Genomic DNA, 16,167 nt, shown 5'->3' with positions numbered 1-16,167 from the left:
GATGGATGGGTGGGTAGGCGGATGGATGGATGAATGGTGAATAGTTAGAGGATGGATGGATGGATGGATGGATGGATGGATGAATGGTGAATAGTTAGAGGATCGATGGATGGGTGGATATATGGATGGATGGATGGATAGATGGATGGATGGATATATGGATGGATGGATGGATGGATATATGGATGGATGGATGGATATATGGATGGATGGATGGATGGAACTGGATGTTTTTATTGCATGAAATAATTTTTGTTTAGGTTTTTATTGGAACTATTTTAATTTAAGAGTGTTTTGTGGCATACTTAAGTCTTAGTATACATTTAAGTAAATTCAGAATTAAGTCTATTTACTTTGAAATTTATTTAAAGACACTGCTTAATCTTACAAGCATCTTATTTCACTTTTTTATTTTTGGAATTGGGGTTGTAAAACTATGATTTAAAATACATTTTTAAATAAAAAAGTCTGCTTAACTGTTTTAAGAAAGAGTCATGAAAGTACCTCTCTTTAAATACACTTAACTGGCCTTTTATTAAAATATTATATTATATGCAAGCACAGTTTTTTTATAGACTTTTAATATCTAGTGGTAGAAAATTTCACAATTTTTTTTTTTTTAACTAATTAATTATATTTTTCAGCTGTGGAATCAAGCTTCCAATGAATCACAACACAATATGAAACCAACACTGATTCGACGCAGCGACATTTCCGGTTTCTAGCCAGCGTTTGCTAAAGGTTAATCTCTCGTGACAATGGTTTTTGAGGAAGAAGTAATAAAGGTTATAATGCTTTAATAGGGACATTTGCATGTAATCAGCATGTCAGGAGAATTAAATAGATATACGAGAATAACCAACATGGAGTTATTAGCATGAATATGAGCAGTCTTTGTTTCACACACGAAGATAACTTCCTTTCAAATGTCACGGCCGTGTCAAATTATTATAACTGAACCTGAAATAATTGAATTCCTTCCAGGGGAAGATGTGTTCATTTTATAAAAGAGCAATGGTTTACAGATGGAAGAGATTCAATTATACACGCTGCATGAAGTCTCTCTTTCATCCCTGCTTTCAAAGCCTTCATTACCTTTTAATTTTACTCAGCCTCATGTCCTTCCAAACACGCTTTGTGTTTCATCTCCTGCAGAAAACAAAAGGAGAATACCACAGATTTGCTTCTCTTTTGAGAATTTGGCTTCACAAGTAAATGCATCTTGATTTAAGAACGTTTAGATGTTAAATAGGACAAAAATTGTGAAAACAATGTAAAATTGTGAAATATTTTTACTATTTAAAAGAACTGTACTATATATATATATATATATATATATATATATATATAGACAAATGCACCAAAACTAAGCTCATTTATGTTTAAAATGAAAAAATATTTGTCAAAAAACTTTTGTACAACTTTTGGACACTAGAGTTTCCTTCATATGTCTTTGTGTGGAGGACTGTCAGTTTCATTATGATCTCTCTCTCTATATAAATGACCTCAACTTAGCACCAACAAGCTTGTTAGCTAGACAGTTAGCATCAGATAACAATATTTACTTATTTTCAGTACGGTTATGAATAAACATTCATGTCTGTCTACTCGTCTAGTTAATCCAAACAATATACATATGTATAACGTTATTGTTGATAAACAATATAAAAACAGACGTCACATATAGGACATGGATGGTAGAATTTTAATAAAACTGTTAACATTATGGCAGCGGGGAATTTGACCGTGCATGAGTTATTGTATTTAATCTGTGTTATTTTTTTTATTTTTTTTATTTACCTAAAATTGATGTCTGCATCGTCTGCACTCGAGCATTTGAGTGGGCTTAAATAGATCACTCTTTACAGCGGATTTAGTTCCCAAACAACTGACAGTTTTGACCTAAATATGATTTTCAGTTACAATAATTAATCCTAAATTTCGACATTAATAACTTAGTTTTAGCAACATCAGACGCACGCGCGCTCACAAGATCTGCCGGTTTTTACTGACTCGCACTAAACGGTTCATTTGAATCAGTGAGTGGTCGACTCCAGAACAGCTGCATTCGGATCATTCTAATACGTAAACGAATCGTTTGGTGCGATTCGCGATCCGATTTAAAAGTATATTTTGAAAAGAGTTCGTTCATGATGAATCAGACACTGCTTCTGTGTGTCGGAGATATTATAGGTAGTAACGATATGTTTTATTAAATGTAGTGAAGTTAAAAGTAAGATTTTATGCTTTGGAATGTAGTGAAGTAAAAGTAAAAGTTACTCAAAATAAAACTACTCCAGTAAAGTACAGATACTTGAAAAATGCACTTAAGTAGCTACAGTAACGAAGTAAAGCTACTCCGTTACTGTCCACCACTGCCGAACTCACGAACTGATTCAAATGATTTGCGATCCCCAAACTGACTCAAATGATTCGCGAACCCGCTCCGAACTCCCGAACTGACTCAAATGATTCGTGAACCCGCTCCGAACTCTCGAACTGATTCAAATGATTCGTGATCCCGCTCCGAACTCCCGAGCTGATTCAAATGATTTGCGATCCCCAAACTGACTCAAATGATTCGCGAACCCGCTCCGAACTCTCGAATTGATTCAAATGATCCGCGAAGCCGCTCCGAACTCTCGAACTGATTCAAATGATTCGCGATCCCGCTCCGAACTACCAAACTGATTCAAATGATTCGCGATCCCGCTCCAATCTCCCAAACTGACTCAAATGATTCGCGATCCCGCTCCGAACTCTCGAATTGATTCAAATGATCCGCGAAGCCGCTCCGAACTCTCGAACTGATTCAAATGATTCGCGATCCCGCTCCGAACTACCAAACTGACTCAAATGATTCGCGATCCCGCTCCAATCTCCCAAACTGACTCAAATGATTCGCGATCCCGCTACGAACTCTGACACATATTCAGATATAAATGTAATTTAAAAAATATATTAAAAACATAGCTAATAAAAGCTATGCTTCAGGACCATATTCATATCACATCTAAGGCTAAATGTAGCTCTTGACTGGTTGAGTTAGATGATGATTAACACTAAACAGTAGAAAATCAGTTGAGTCTCAGCTGGAAATAGCTGTTAAAGTCTTGTGTTTCTTATAATAAATTGACATATTGATAACACTGAACCTTTTATAATGCTCTTAATTACATGTAGATGCATACTGTATGCATTAGTGAGTGTGTGGTGCTTATGGTCACTTATTCCTTATATGAACTGTTTCAAATGCAAGACATTGATTGCATGAGATTAAGTTTGTAAATGATAGCCTGGGTCCTTTTGTAGTGTGCACATATATTTATCATCAAACTGTGATAACTGTGACTAAATTCAGTATATGTCTGCCACCCTCAAAATGTCCTGCTCCCTTCTCGCCACATTTTTCTAGATCCGCCCCTGCTTACTTAAGTTATTTACAAATATTTTAAAGAAGAAAATGTATTCTTAAGAATCTTAAGAACATTCCAATTTTTTTTTTTTTTTATGAATGCAACATTTTGTTATTTTTTTGTCATTTTGTTATAAGGCCACCAGAACCCGACCAAATATTAACCCGTGTAAAAACCCTTTGCTGATATAAAAGAGTCACATATGGAAACTATACGAGTTCAAGCAAGTGGTCTTTGGTTAGAAATCTTCACCCTTTGCTGTTGAGGCTTTGACAGGACAAGCTGAAAGACACTGAATCTGTGTTGAGCTGAATATTTGATCAGGCAGTGGATAAACACATACACTTCTCCAGATCCACTGCAGCGTCAGTCAGCTCGTCGATCACAAGCGTCTTTCAGAACGTGACGGCTGAGATGGACAGAGCGAGGCATGCTGGACCCTGCAGAAGAAGAAATAAAAGATGACAGCCAGCACAACAGGAAAGACTCGTTTCCATTTCAATGGACGAAGACTGGAGGAGTTTGATGCACACTGGAGCTTTGTTGTTAGGATCTCCGGAGCTTCTTTTGTTCAACGAGCTCAACACTCAATGACCAGCCCGTGATTTAATATAAAATCACAATTCTATTTTTTATATATAAAAAAGTGTAATTGCTACATTTTTGCAACAAATATTACTTTTCTTCTCAGATTTGCAAGTTAACGTCTAGATTTTTCAAATCAATTTTTTTTTTCAGATTTGCATCTCACATTTGTTTTGTTTTTATATATATAAAAAACATATTTGTAAATTACCTTTAATAATTATAAAGGTAAAACTTTTTTATCTCACAATTGGGAATTAACATTTCACATTTCTTTCTCTGAATTATGAGTTTGTTTTTTTAAAAGGTAATTGCAATGTTTTATCTTAAAATTTTTCCTGACAATTGTGATTTTAGGTATCATTATTTCAACAATTTTTCCACCTTAAAATTATGAGCTTAGATCTTGCAATTAAATGTATTTTTTATAATGCAATGACGTCTTTTTATCTCACAATTGCATTTTTTTTCGTACAATTCATCTCGCAATTGATTCGTTTTTTTCAGAATAGCAAAATTATGAATTTATAATTGCTCACAATTTTTACTTTTTTCATGAAATTGAGTTTAAATCTCACAAAATGTGCCATTTCTTAAAAAAAGAAAAAAGATCATTGCAACTTTTTCTCATATCTCAATTTCTTTTTTGAGAGTTATGAACCTGCGCTTATGAGTTTACATCTCGCAATTCTTTTTTTTAATTTTGACTTTTTCTATCTCACTATTTTGACTATAAAAATTCTTGCAATTCATTTTTTTATGTGTTAATGAAGAATTCAATTATTCTATTAAGCAGCTCTAACAAAGACAATAGTGTCATTATTCAACTCAGCTCAAATTGATAATATTACTGAATATCAAATCACCTTTTACTCTAAAATAAATGTAAATAAAATTGATTTAGAATTTTTTTTTTTTTTAATATAAATGTTTTAGATGTGCTGTCCTGCAGAACAGGATCATCAGCTTTCATCCAGTGCTATTGTTATTAAAGCAAAATAGAGACACATTAAGTGAAGTTATGACCTATTCAAAGCTGATAGAAACAAACAGAGTCTTAATTACACTTCACACGATCCGTGAACATGGACAGCCCTAATCTTGAGAACATGTGTGCTGTTGAGATAAAAGGAGAAAAACACGTTTTTGACACAATGAAGCGAGCGAACACGGACGCGGTCGTCACGGAAACCTGCCAGCTTCTTTCTGCAGTTATGACAGATAATAAGGTTATAGATTCCCACAATACACAATGTGTCAGATTTCAGCTTTACAGAAAAACATGTTAATATATATGATATCTTAATATCTGCATGCCTTTGAGTCACATTTATTAGATTACAGCTGGATGATAATACAGTTAGATTTAGCAATGATGCACAATCAGGCAGCTGATATATGAAATATTGTTTTACATGAGGATAATGTATGCATCAGTGCTATTTCAGCATCATTAATATACTTTTATAATTTTTTTATTAATATTTTGAATTTGCTTTTATGTTAAGTTAAAGTTTTAATAGTTTGCGTGTAATATTTTGTGTGTTTTATTGTAATTTTTAGTATTTAATTTTTTGTTTAATTAATTATTTCAGTTTTAATTTGAGTTATTTTAGTACATTAAGTTACTACTAAGTACTATGTATGTATATATACATATATAACTGTATTTTGCTGGACATTTTTCTAACCTTTAATCACAGAATTCACAAACAAGAATGTATATAGACCTATTTAGTTTTCTAACATGAAGTATTTCAGCTTATTTTCACAGACTGAAGCATGTAATAACAGGTACCGCTGTTTATGAGTGTTTCGAATCAGATCCTGGGAAACAAAATGCACAGAAATGCTTCAGGAAAACATCTTGTTTCAGATGCCAGTTTCATTTGCTAGAGCTTTGTTGTAGGAAATGAGAAACCGCGTAATTGTTGTGTTCAAAATCTAGAGATTAAGAAAAGAATATTCTTCTACAAAAACAGGAAGTCGTATAAATCAAATACCGGTAATATCTAAGATATGAGAACAACTTCTGACTTCTGCGGACTGTTGCAAGTCCCTTAGATGTGATGTGTTTCTTCATCAGGTTTGCAGAAATGTAGCGTTGCATCAGTGTCTCATCAATGGATGCTCTGCAGTGAATGGGTGCCGTCAGAATGAGAGTCTGATAAAAACATCACAATAATCCACAGCACTCCAGTCCATCAGTGAACATCTGGAGAAGACAAAACCTGAAACACATCCAGCATTAAGATGATTTTAACTCAAATACATAGAGTCTATAATCCAGAATAACACTTCCTCCAGTGAAAAAGTGTTCTGGTCTGAATCAGGAGAGAAATCTGCACAGATCAAGCAGCGTTTAAACAGATCTAAACTTTAATGTTTTGTCTTGTTTTCGGATTACTTGTAGATTATTGTGATGTTTTTATCAGCTGTTTGGACTCTCATTCTGACGGCACCCATTCACTGCAGAACAAGAGTCCTTCATTCTCTCAGCTGAGATAGAAAGTCATAGAGAAGGTGATCTGTTACCAGTTGTTTAAAACCCCTTGACAATAGTTTCACAGGCTGTTGTTCTCCCGTTCTCTCTGAGTAATACGTCTTCATTCTGAGAGCAGGCAGAAGATGCAGTATTAATGGATCTCGCCGCATGGCTTTTCTGCTGGATGAGTGAAATGAATTGCTCAGGAGGTTGTGAGTGACCAGAGGTCCACCTCTGAACCGGATTTGCTGGTGTTCATCCTCTCGCAGCTCGCTGGATCCGTGCCGACCAGTTCATCTCCATCAAGGAGCAAATGAGCCGTCGTGTGTGCAGAGAGCCGCTCAAATGGGGATGGATGGGATCTGGCTTCTGCAGCGAACACACAAGCACACGTCTGGGGAAAGCAAATCAATAACCTCGACGCTAATGACAGTTTAACAGCTAATGTATGTTAAAGCATCTAATTACAAACTGAGACGAGGAAAATGTGCCAGATGATAATGAATCTAATGAGGAAAAGCAGTAAATTAAAGGATGCTTGAGAGGGAAATAGTTTGAGTAAAGACTGCAAATTTAAACAGTTTGTGCTAAATAGATATGCATGAAAAAAAGTGACTTACTTTGAAATAACTTTCACTCAGCAACTTCTAGAAAAATTCACCAACAATTACAAAGACATTGGAAGTAACACAAACTGTTTCTGAAGCAGAAACACTGAAGTAGTATTTTCTTGTACTCTTTATATACAACTTAGATTTTGTTTATTTGTTTTATAAAGTGCATCTTTGATTAATTATTACCTGTTTTATCTGATCAGAAATGCTGAGAAAATAATCAAATAGACGGAAACACAAGGAATATTCTAAATAAATTATTAGAGAATACAAACGGTCTTTTAAACCCCAACAAAAAAAATTTCTCTGACTTTTTAATTTATTTTTTCTAAATGCATTTACTATTTTGTTTCTGTTTGGACGACAGCACTTAAGAAGTGTTTCGAAACTAGTAAAAGAAATACAAAAGCAAGAAGAGGAAAGTCTAAGTTTTGTCCCACACAGATCTTTCTCATTGAGGCTCATGTGTGCAGCATCCATCACAGTGAGCGGAGAACGACTCTGGGACAGCACCAGGGTCCAAACACTGAATCTCTTACATCTGCTCATGCAGTCTCACTGGAGTTACTTTGGGATGAATGTTAAATACTGCAAACCCAAGACTCCTCGTCCGCTCAGTGTCCTTGTGCTGACAGAGATTAAACTCTCTCTCTATCTCTCTCTCTCTCACACACACACACACACACACACACACACACACACACACACACACACACACACACACACACACACACACACACACACACACACACACACACACACACACACACACACACACACACACACACACACACACACACACACACACACAGAGGTTATTGTACTGAACAAACTGTATTTTCTATCCCCTTAACCTACACCTCACACAAAACTACAAGCATTACATTACCAAAAAATAAAATAAAAAAATCTCCTGTATGATTTCTAATAAGCACAGTTTATGTCCTCGCAGTGACACGAGTCCCCATTAATCTTTGTGTATTTGTTACGTGCTGGAGCTGATGCTTACAAAAGAGGATTGCACGGCCAAGCAATGATAAAACCATCCAGAGATCAAAGTCATTATAATGTGAGATTAAACTCATCAATGGATGCTCTGCAGTGAATGGGTGCCGTCAGAATGAGAGTCTGATAAAAACATCACAATAATCCACAGCACTCCAGTCCATCAGTGAACATCTGGAGAAGACAAAACCTGAAACACATCCAGCATTAAGATGATTTTAACTCAAATAATCCATAATAACACTTCCTCCAGTGAACAAGTGTTCTGGTCTGAATCAGGAGAGAAATCTGCACAGATCAAGCAGCGTTTAAACAGATCTAAACTTAATGTTTTTCCTTGATGGACTGGAGTGCTGTGGATTATTGTGATGTTTTTATCAGACTCTCATTCTGACGGCACCCATCCACTGCAGAGCATCCATTGATGAGACACTGATGCAGTGCTACATTTCTCCAAATCTGATGAAGAAACACACTCATCCTGATCTCAGATGACATGAGGAGGAGCATATTTTTAGCACATTTGATGAACTATTCCTTTATTTTCTTTTTCCACAATCGTTCCCACGAGGTCTAGCGGCAGATCCATATTTCATTCCAGCGCAGGTCGGTGAAAGAGACAGACAAGGACACATGAGGTGCAGTGGACAAAGCCACACAAAGAGAAGGTGACCTCACTGGGAAACCTTGGGAACGTCCACCTCCAGAAGTCTATTGTTATACTCCAGAAGTCCTGCTGAGATCAGAGCTTCAAACACAGCATCTATTCATCCACATTCACACATTTAGAAGAACACAGATGAGGAAACCGTGAGCTGCAGGTGCATCTGACTGCATTCTTCCCTAAAGCTTACAACAGTGTTATGGTAATATTATTTATATACTGTTATAGTTTAAATTCATATTTTGAAACAGCTTTTAATTCTATATTTTCAGCTTTCATTTGAATTTTAAGTCAATAATTACAACTATAACTATTTAGGTTTATTAAAAAAAACTTTTTTTAGTTTTATTTCAAATTAGTAATTTACTTATTTCAGACATTTGTAAAGACATTTCAAACTTTCGTTCTGTTTTTCATCTTATATTCATATTTACATTTTATTTTATTTTATTATTTTATTTTATTTCAGGTTTATTTAAAATTATTTTTGTTAGAAGTATTTTTAATTTACATAAAAATTCTGTTTTTATTCCCCTCCTTCAAATAAAATAAAAATAAAAAGGTGTTTGCAACTTCTTATTTAACAATTTTTTATATGAAATATGAGATATAAACTCAAAAATAAAAAAAGTCTGAATTTTTAGATAAAATAACACAACTATATATATATATATATATATATATATATATATATATATATATATAAAAAATTTCATGGTGGAAACAAGTTATACTCTTATATATGAACTATGCAAGAAAATCGAAGATTGTGTTGCCAGATCTTGAAAAAAAAGAAAAAACAGCAAACAAGAACAAACACGTACCGTAAATAAATTAAAATGCTTTTTCTTAGAAATGAGTCACCTTCTCACTTTCTTACAGTAAATTCATAATCTGGATCGCTTTATGAGCAAAACCCAAACAACAAAGCCAAAGGTGCTTAAATAGTAAGTGCACATGGCAACACTTTGATCTATTTTTCTATTATCTCACCAAATCCAAAAATTGCTTCTATTTTCTTTATAAATTCTAAAATTGCTTCTATTTTCTCACCAAATTCAAAAATTGCTTCTATTTTCTCATTAAATTAAAAAAAATTACTTGTTTTATATAAATCCAAAAGTTGCTTCTTTTTTCTCTCATTAATTAAAAAAAATTGCCTACAAATCTCACCTACTTAAAAAATGCTTCCATTTTCTCACAAAATAAAAAAAAAGGTTTCTACTTACTCAGTAAGTTAAAGAATTGCTTCTGTTTTCTCAATAAATAATAATAGAAAAATAATTATGTTTCTTGACTAAGCATTGCTTCAATTTACTCATGTTCAAAAATTCTAAGCAGTGAAAATTTATTATTTTCTCACCTAATTAAAAAAACTGCATCCATTTTCACCTCACTAAGTTGAAAAAAGTTTATATTTTCTCACTAAATTGGAAAAAAAAAATGCTTCCAGCATGTAATCACATGATTCTGAGTAAATGATAATGAACTTTTCATTAATAAATGAACTATTCCATTAAAATGAGTTGTACAGAAGTGTCTCAATCTAACACTGAAAAAAATCAGATAACTGTCAGGCCTTTTGTTGATTTTATAACAAAACTTTTTTCCTAACGCTAAACGGAGTAGTTTTGCAAAGAACATTAAAGCTCCAAATTGAGTTCAAATTCAAAATGCTCCGATCCGCACAAAGGAGACGCAGGAGGCCTGAGGGAAGCTCAGTCTTTCTTCTCAACGCTTTACTGTACGTACTGCATATAATATGTACATTTAGGTGCTTTGAAGGAAAAGATGTGACTCTGCCCTTAAAAGTGTCCAGGCCTTTCCTCTGTCAGGCTGATCAACGATCTGCTCACTAGATGAACACCAGCTCTGAATCTTCTTCTGCAAACTCTATTGTTTACATATCTTATTCAATATTGCTGGAGAACATTTGATTCAATTAAGATGGAGCACAAGATTTATTTACATTGTAGTGTACAAGGGTTTACTGAAGCGCAGGGGTCTGAAGGGAATATGAACAGTAAATCTTTTGAATCCACGTGAAGTGAAGGTCTCTCAGAGTTAAACGCTCTCTATGGAAAGCAGTTATCAGCTCTGATGGGTTCCCATCGGATCTATGGGAATGTACAATTATTACAACATACTGTATATGGATGGTCCACAAATCTGAGTAGAGGAAATGTTTACATATTCTCTCTAAATTCAAAAATGGCTTCTGTTATGTAATGGGAATGGGAAAATACAACAATTTCGACATGGATCCAGACCGACATCTCAATATCTTTAGAACTGAACCACATATGCCCATAAAAATGAAGATACCGCAAGAAAAGTTTGTTGAGAACCAGAATCTAAAATCATATTGAGATATCTTTAATAACTCTTGAGTTACAGTCATGCAAACTTTGGAAAATTATACAAATTTGTGAAATTCAACAATTTGGACGTGGAGCCGCATTAAGATACCAATATCTCTGGGACTTACCCAGAGACTTAAAAAAGTCTTTAAAGTCATGCTGAGATATCTTTAATACTCTTTGAGTTACATGTGTGCAAACTTTCGGAAAACATGTCTTAAGTTACAGGCATGCAAACTTTTTTTTTAAATTTTTTTTTGAGCTTTTTTACCCATTGATCTGTTTTGAAATCCAAATATCTCAAGAAATGAACAATATAGGGCCTTATAAATTAAGATATCAAAAGAAAAGTTTGTTAAGAATGAATATTTATAAGGATATTAAGATACCATTAATACTTCTTGAGTTGCAGGCATGCAAACATTGTAAAAAAAACTTATTGAGATCCTAGTATCTCTTGAATTCAACCATTATTTGGGAGAGAGAAAATAAAAATCTAAAATTATATCAAGATATATTTAATACTTTTTGAGTTGAAAAAAAAGTTGTTGTTTTTTTCCCCCAATTTTTGAACTGGCAAGTAATGCAACAAAGATTGATAAAGTCAACAGATTTTACTAAAACACCTAGAAATCACTGTGTACAAATAAAATGCTGCTGCTGCCATCTTTCAGAAATCATTTTTACCCATAGCTTTGAATAATTTTGACCCTCCTTTACAAAACAGTGGATTGCTCAGTAAATATTCATCCATCACATTTAATATTTTGGCTTTCACTTATGTTTGTGTTTCTTTCTAAAATTGGGTTGATTTGATATCAACACCTTTTAAGATGTTGAAGAAAATCTGATCGTCTCTACAAAAAGCCATATAAACACTAATAACCTCGAGAGAAGAGATGTAAACACCAATGTAATGTATTTTCACCTGACGGTGATTCCTGCTCTGATCAATAGTCTCTGTTTGGACTCCAGTGACATCATCAGCTCATGTTTTCAGTGTATTTTTCTCAGAATGTCATATCTGTTTACTCTCTAGCTGCTTGTGTTTGGACGGGATCTGGGATTCGACATGCCTAAACAGAAACCAATAACAGGGCCTCCATCACGACCCTCTCCAGGGGTTTCGCTGTAAAATTTCCGGTGTCTGAGGCCTGGGATCTCTTTATATCTTAGTGCATTGGTTTTACAGAGCCTCTCGATGTCAGAGGCTATTCCCGCAGAGCAAAGAGTTCACTACAGTAAATTGTTAAGATGAGCCCTGCATCAGAAGCCAGTGTTATTGCAGCTGCTGGTAAATCCATGCACTTCAACCACACAGATCTGTAATTATCTCTCAACAGAAGCATGACGTCTTCATTAAAACGCTGTCGTTAAATAGCGCTGCTGCTCTTGGCTGTCTTTCAGACTAGAAGAATAAAGCTCTTGCACAGTTTGACAACACAAGACATGTCTGGAATAGCCATAAAATGATTAATCAGATGAATTTCAGCCAGTAACGAGGTCCACCAACAGCTTCGTATATATAATTGATTTGGGTTTTTCAGGTCAATATTTTTTTTTTTTATCCTGGTTCTTAAAAGACATAAAGTGAAAGTGAAAGTGAAAGTGAAGTGACATTCAGCCAAGTATGGTGACCCATACTCAGAATTTGTGCTCTGCATTTAACCCATCTGAAATGCACACACACAGAGCAGTGAACACACACACACACTGTGAGCACACACCCAGAGCAGTGGGCAGCCATTTATGCTGCGGCGCCCGGGGAGCAGTTGGGGGTTCGATGCCTTGCTCAAGGGCACCTAAGTCGTGGTATTGAAGGTGGAGAAAGAACTGTTCATGCACTACCCCCACCCACAATTCCGTCCGGCCCAAGACTAGAACTCACAACCCTTCGATTGGGAGTCCAACCCTCTAACCATTAGGCCACGACTTCCCGGTAAAGAGATAAAATGAGAAAGATCTTTAATTGGCCTGTTTTGTTGATTTAATGCTTGTTTTGTGTTATTTTAAAACAAATAATGTTTGCTAAAGCCTAGCTCTTTCACTAAGTTTGCAAATTATTATTATGATTTTTATAGCAGACAGCTTTCAGTGAGTTTTATGATCATCTGTAGACACTCGGCAGTCTTCTTCAAGTTTTAAGTCTTGATGTTGTTTGTGTAAAACGACTAAAATGTAATTGTATACAAATCAGGAAATGCGCTATTAAAGTTAACGAGATTAAAAAAAAAAATCATAAGCATCAATTATTTTATTTATTTTTTAGCTCCGTGACTTTTATTTTGTGTGTCTGTCTTCGTTTCCGGTCTGAGGCTCTGAGCGGTCTCCATGGTTACTGAACGACTGGCGGCAGTGGCGGGCTGACCGTTGTGCGTCTGAGAGGAGACTAGTGCAGTTCAAGATAGTTTAATTAGTTAGTTAGTGTAAGTTAGTTAGTTGAGTGATTAGGTGAGCGATCTCTGATCATGGCCAAAAGTGACAGCTGCTCATATTTCAGGAGAACCAGCTCGTTCTGGATGCTGGTCGTGTCGATTTATATTATTCTTCACACGGTGAGCTGAAACTCTGAAGCGCCTGAGGAGAGCTTTAGAAGAACTCCGTCAACCTTACATAATAATGTTTGATATGACTGTCAGAAAATCCATTTGACTTCTGTTTGATTATTGTTATTATTATTACTAAATATGCTCATAAACATGTGTATGACTCTAACGCGTCAAAGAAGTGCTTTCAAACTAAAGTTAAAGTTACATCAAACAAACTCAGCACGGATCTTCGGACTGTTATTTAGTTTCCTTTATTTACACACACACACACACACACACACACACAACATATATATCAGAATAATGGGTTTCATAAAAATTAAGATTATAAATCCCGCGGACTCCAACTCCAACGGACAAAATTCAACTGTTAACATGCTGAAGCCCATTAGACTCAATTATGGGCCGTTTCGCGCGCTCAAGTTCGTAATTTCAAATGTAGCTGCGCTGAAAGCGCGCGCTCTTTAGTGATTGGAAATCAAGTTCTTTTCTGTGAGCCGGTTCTTCTGGACAGTTCGTTTCAATGAACCGTAACGTAATGACGTTGATTCTTTCTATGATCCCGTGAGATGGAAATTAGTGATGGGAACTTTTTTGGGATGGTGTATGTAGCTACTTTTGGGGGAAAATTTTGTCTATTTGTTTATTCTTTGGGGTTTAAGGATGTGTTATTTGGCTTTTATAACTCTGACAAAAATCTAAAAGACAAGTATTTTCTTGTAAATCTGTTTGTTATTCTGTCAAACCTCTTTTTATAATTTTTTTTGCAATGACCTTTTTATAATGAAAACAAAAGGGACTCGAGGCATTTGTATCTCTCTTGAATTTATTTAAAATTATATGTTACTACCCCTGGCTCAATTAAATGTATTAAAATGTATTATTTTTTATTACTTTTTTATTATTTTGTTTTACTTTTGTCGATTTATTTTACTTGCTTTTACTGTACTTGCTCTTTGTCTACTGTTTATAATTATATTATTGTTGTTTTGTTATGTTTGTTCAATGAAAAAAAAAATGATGGGAAGTTGTGTTCAAAGAGATTCTAGTGTCATAATTCCTGAATGATTCAGCAGTTCGAATGAATCGATTGAATTTATGATTCAGTGATTAAATCAGTGACTCGCCGCCAAAATTGACACTTAAGACTGGTTTTGTGGTCCAGGGTCACATAATAGTTAAAGTAATATCCTATACTTTGTTGTCAGCATCATGAAGTGTGTTAAATATTACCTTTTACATGGTACAACATCATAAAGCCTCACAAACCTCCAGATGAACCACTAATGCTTTCTGAAAACATGTTTTCATTGGTTTCCAGTGGACTGCGTTTTGGCCTCAGGACGTCCCGTATGGCCTTCTGGGTCCTCTAGGCGCTCTGGCCAAGTATTTCGTGGACTACCATCATCCTGCGCTGTATTATGGGTAAGTGAGTGCTGTTATTCATATGTAGAGCTCAGAGCTGATGCTGATGTTGGTTTCGGTCGTCTGTGTTTCAGCTGGTTTCTGATGTTTGCCATCCATGTGTGTGAGGTTCTGTTTGCGCTGAAGGTGTGCAGGTGAGACCCTTCCCTTCTCTTCCACACGGGGGCAGTGCAGACCATCTGTGTTCAGACTGACTGCATTGATGTGGACCTACAGTATCACAGTTATTTCTTTACTACATCTGCAGTGATAAAGGCATCGACAGCTCGTCCGCACGCTTGCTGTGGATCGCTCAGACGTTTCTGTTTGGTCTGACGTCTCTGGGTCTTCTGATCAAATACAAGCCGGACAGCCGACCCAAACGCCAGTGACCCACACCAGAGCTCGTTTCCCAGAGCACACTGATCTTTATACTCAGGTTATGTTTGAAATGTTCATCTAAAGCACTTGTTCCATGCCAGTTTGAACACTGTGCAGCTAAATATTCAGTGAGCACGCTATAGAAGCTCTAATAGTTCTTTATGGTTTTATTTGAAACAGTTTTGATTAAGAAATAGCTGTAACAGTTGACCGTGTCTCTGGTCATTTAAAAGAAATGTAAATAAACGCCCTGTTTTGACATGTTTGTTTTTTGTCATCTGTCATTCGATGTACAGTAAGACAACAAATTAACTTTTTCATCAAATGTGACGTGAATGTATTTTCTTTGAAATACAGTATATATGAAGGGCAAAATTTATATAAACATAGATTGATATATTTGTAATATTTTCTCAAAAATATAAAAAAACAAACAATATAAGGGTAAATACGTAAATATATTTGAAAACATTTTAGAATATAAATATGTGTGTGTTTTAATTAATAGAGTTTATAGGAGAACTGATCCTGTTTAATCCACATTTTATATAAGAGCACTTGAGATTTTATTCTAAAATATAAATGCATAGCAAATAAAGTTTAGACATTTAAAATTAAGGAAAGCAACATATATAATGCTTTATTTAGATTTTAGAGGAATAATGTGTATTTTGTGTATTTAAGATGGATTTCATGTCACGACT

The 16,167-nt window shown here is 35.0% G+C and overlaps 1 protein-coding gene across 1 annotated transcript; it reads left to right on the top strand.

Moving 5' to 3' along the window:
- Positions 1–13,441: 13,441 nt before the first annotated feature.
- On the top strand, positions 13,442–15,722 carry LOC128026789 (transmembrane protein 254-like). The gene is made up of 4 exons (XM_052614058.1): positions 13,442–13,684; positions 15,000–15,103; positions 15,178–15,237; positions 15,351–15,722. Exons 1-4 carry the CDS (start codon positions 13,598–13,600, stop codon positions 15,472–15,474), a joined length of 375 nt encoding a protein of 124 aa, XP_052470018.1. The 5' UTR covers positions 13,442–13,597; the 3' UTR covers positions 15,475–15,722.
- Positions 15,723–16,167: the final 445 nt, after the last annotated feature.

Source organism: Carassius gibelio, chromosome A13 (genome assembly GCF_023724105.1).
Source record: "Carassius gibelio isolate Cgi1373 ecotype wild population from Czech Republic chromosome A13, carGib1.2-hapl.c, whole genome shotgun sequence".
NCBI lineage: Eukaryota > Metazoa > Chordata > Actinopteri > Cypriniformes > Cyprinidae > Carassius > Carassius gibelio.
Note: the sequence above shows the minus strand (reverse complement) of the source record. Positions and strands in the feature narration are given on the sequence as shown.

What these genes read in the sequence shown, in the direction of transcription:
- LOC128026789 (XM_052614058.1), top strand. Translation starts at nt 13,598, where the DNA reads ATGGCCAAAAGTGACAGCTGCTCATATTTCAGGAGAACCAGCTCGTTC. An exon ending in TTTATATTATTCTTCACACG is followed by an intron (nt 13,685 to 14,999) that starts GTGAGCTGAAAC and finishes ATTGGTTTCCAG; the next exon opens with TGGACTGCGTTTTGGCCTCA. An exon ending in CATCCTGCGCTGTATTATGG is followed by an intron (nt 15,104 to 15,177) that starts GTAAGTGAGTGC and finishes TCTGTGTTTCAG; the next exon opens with CTGGTTTCTGATGTTTGCCA.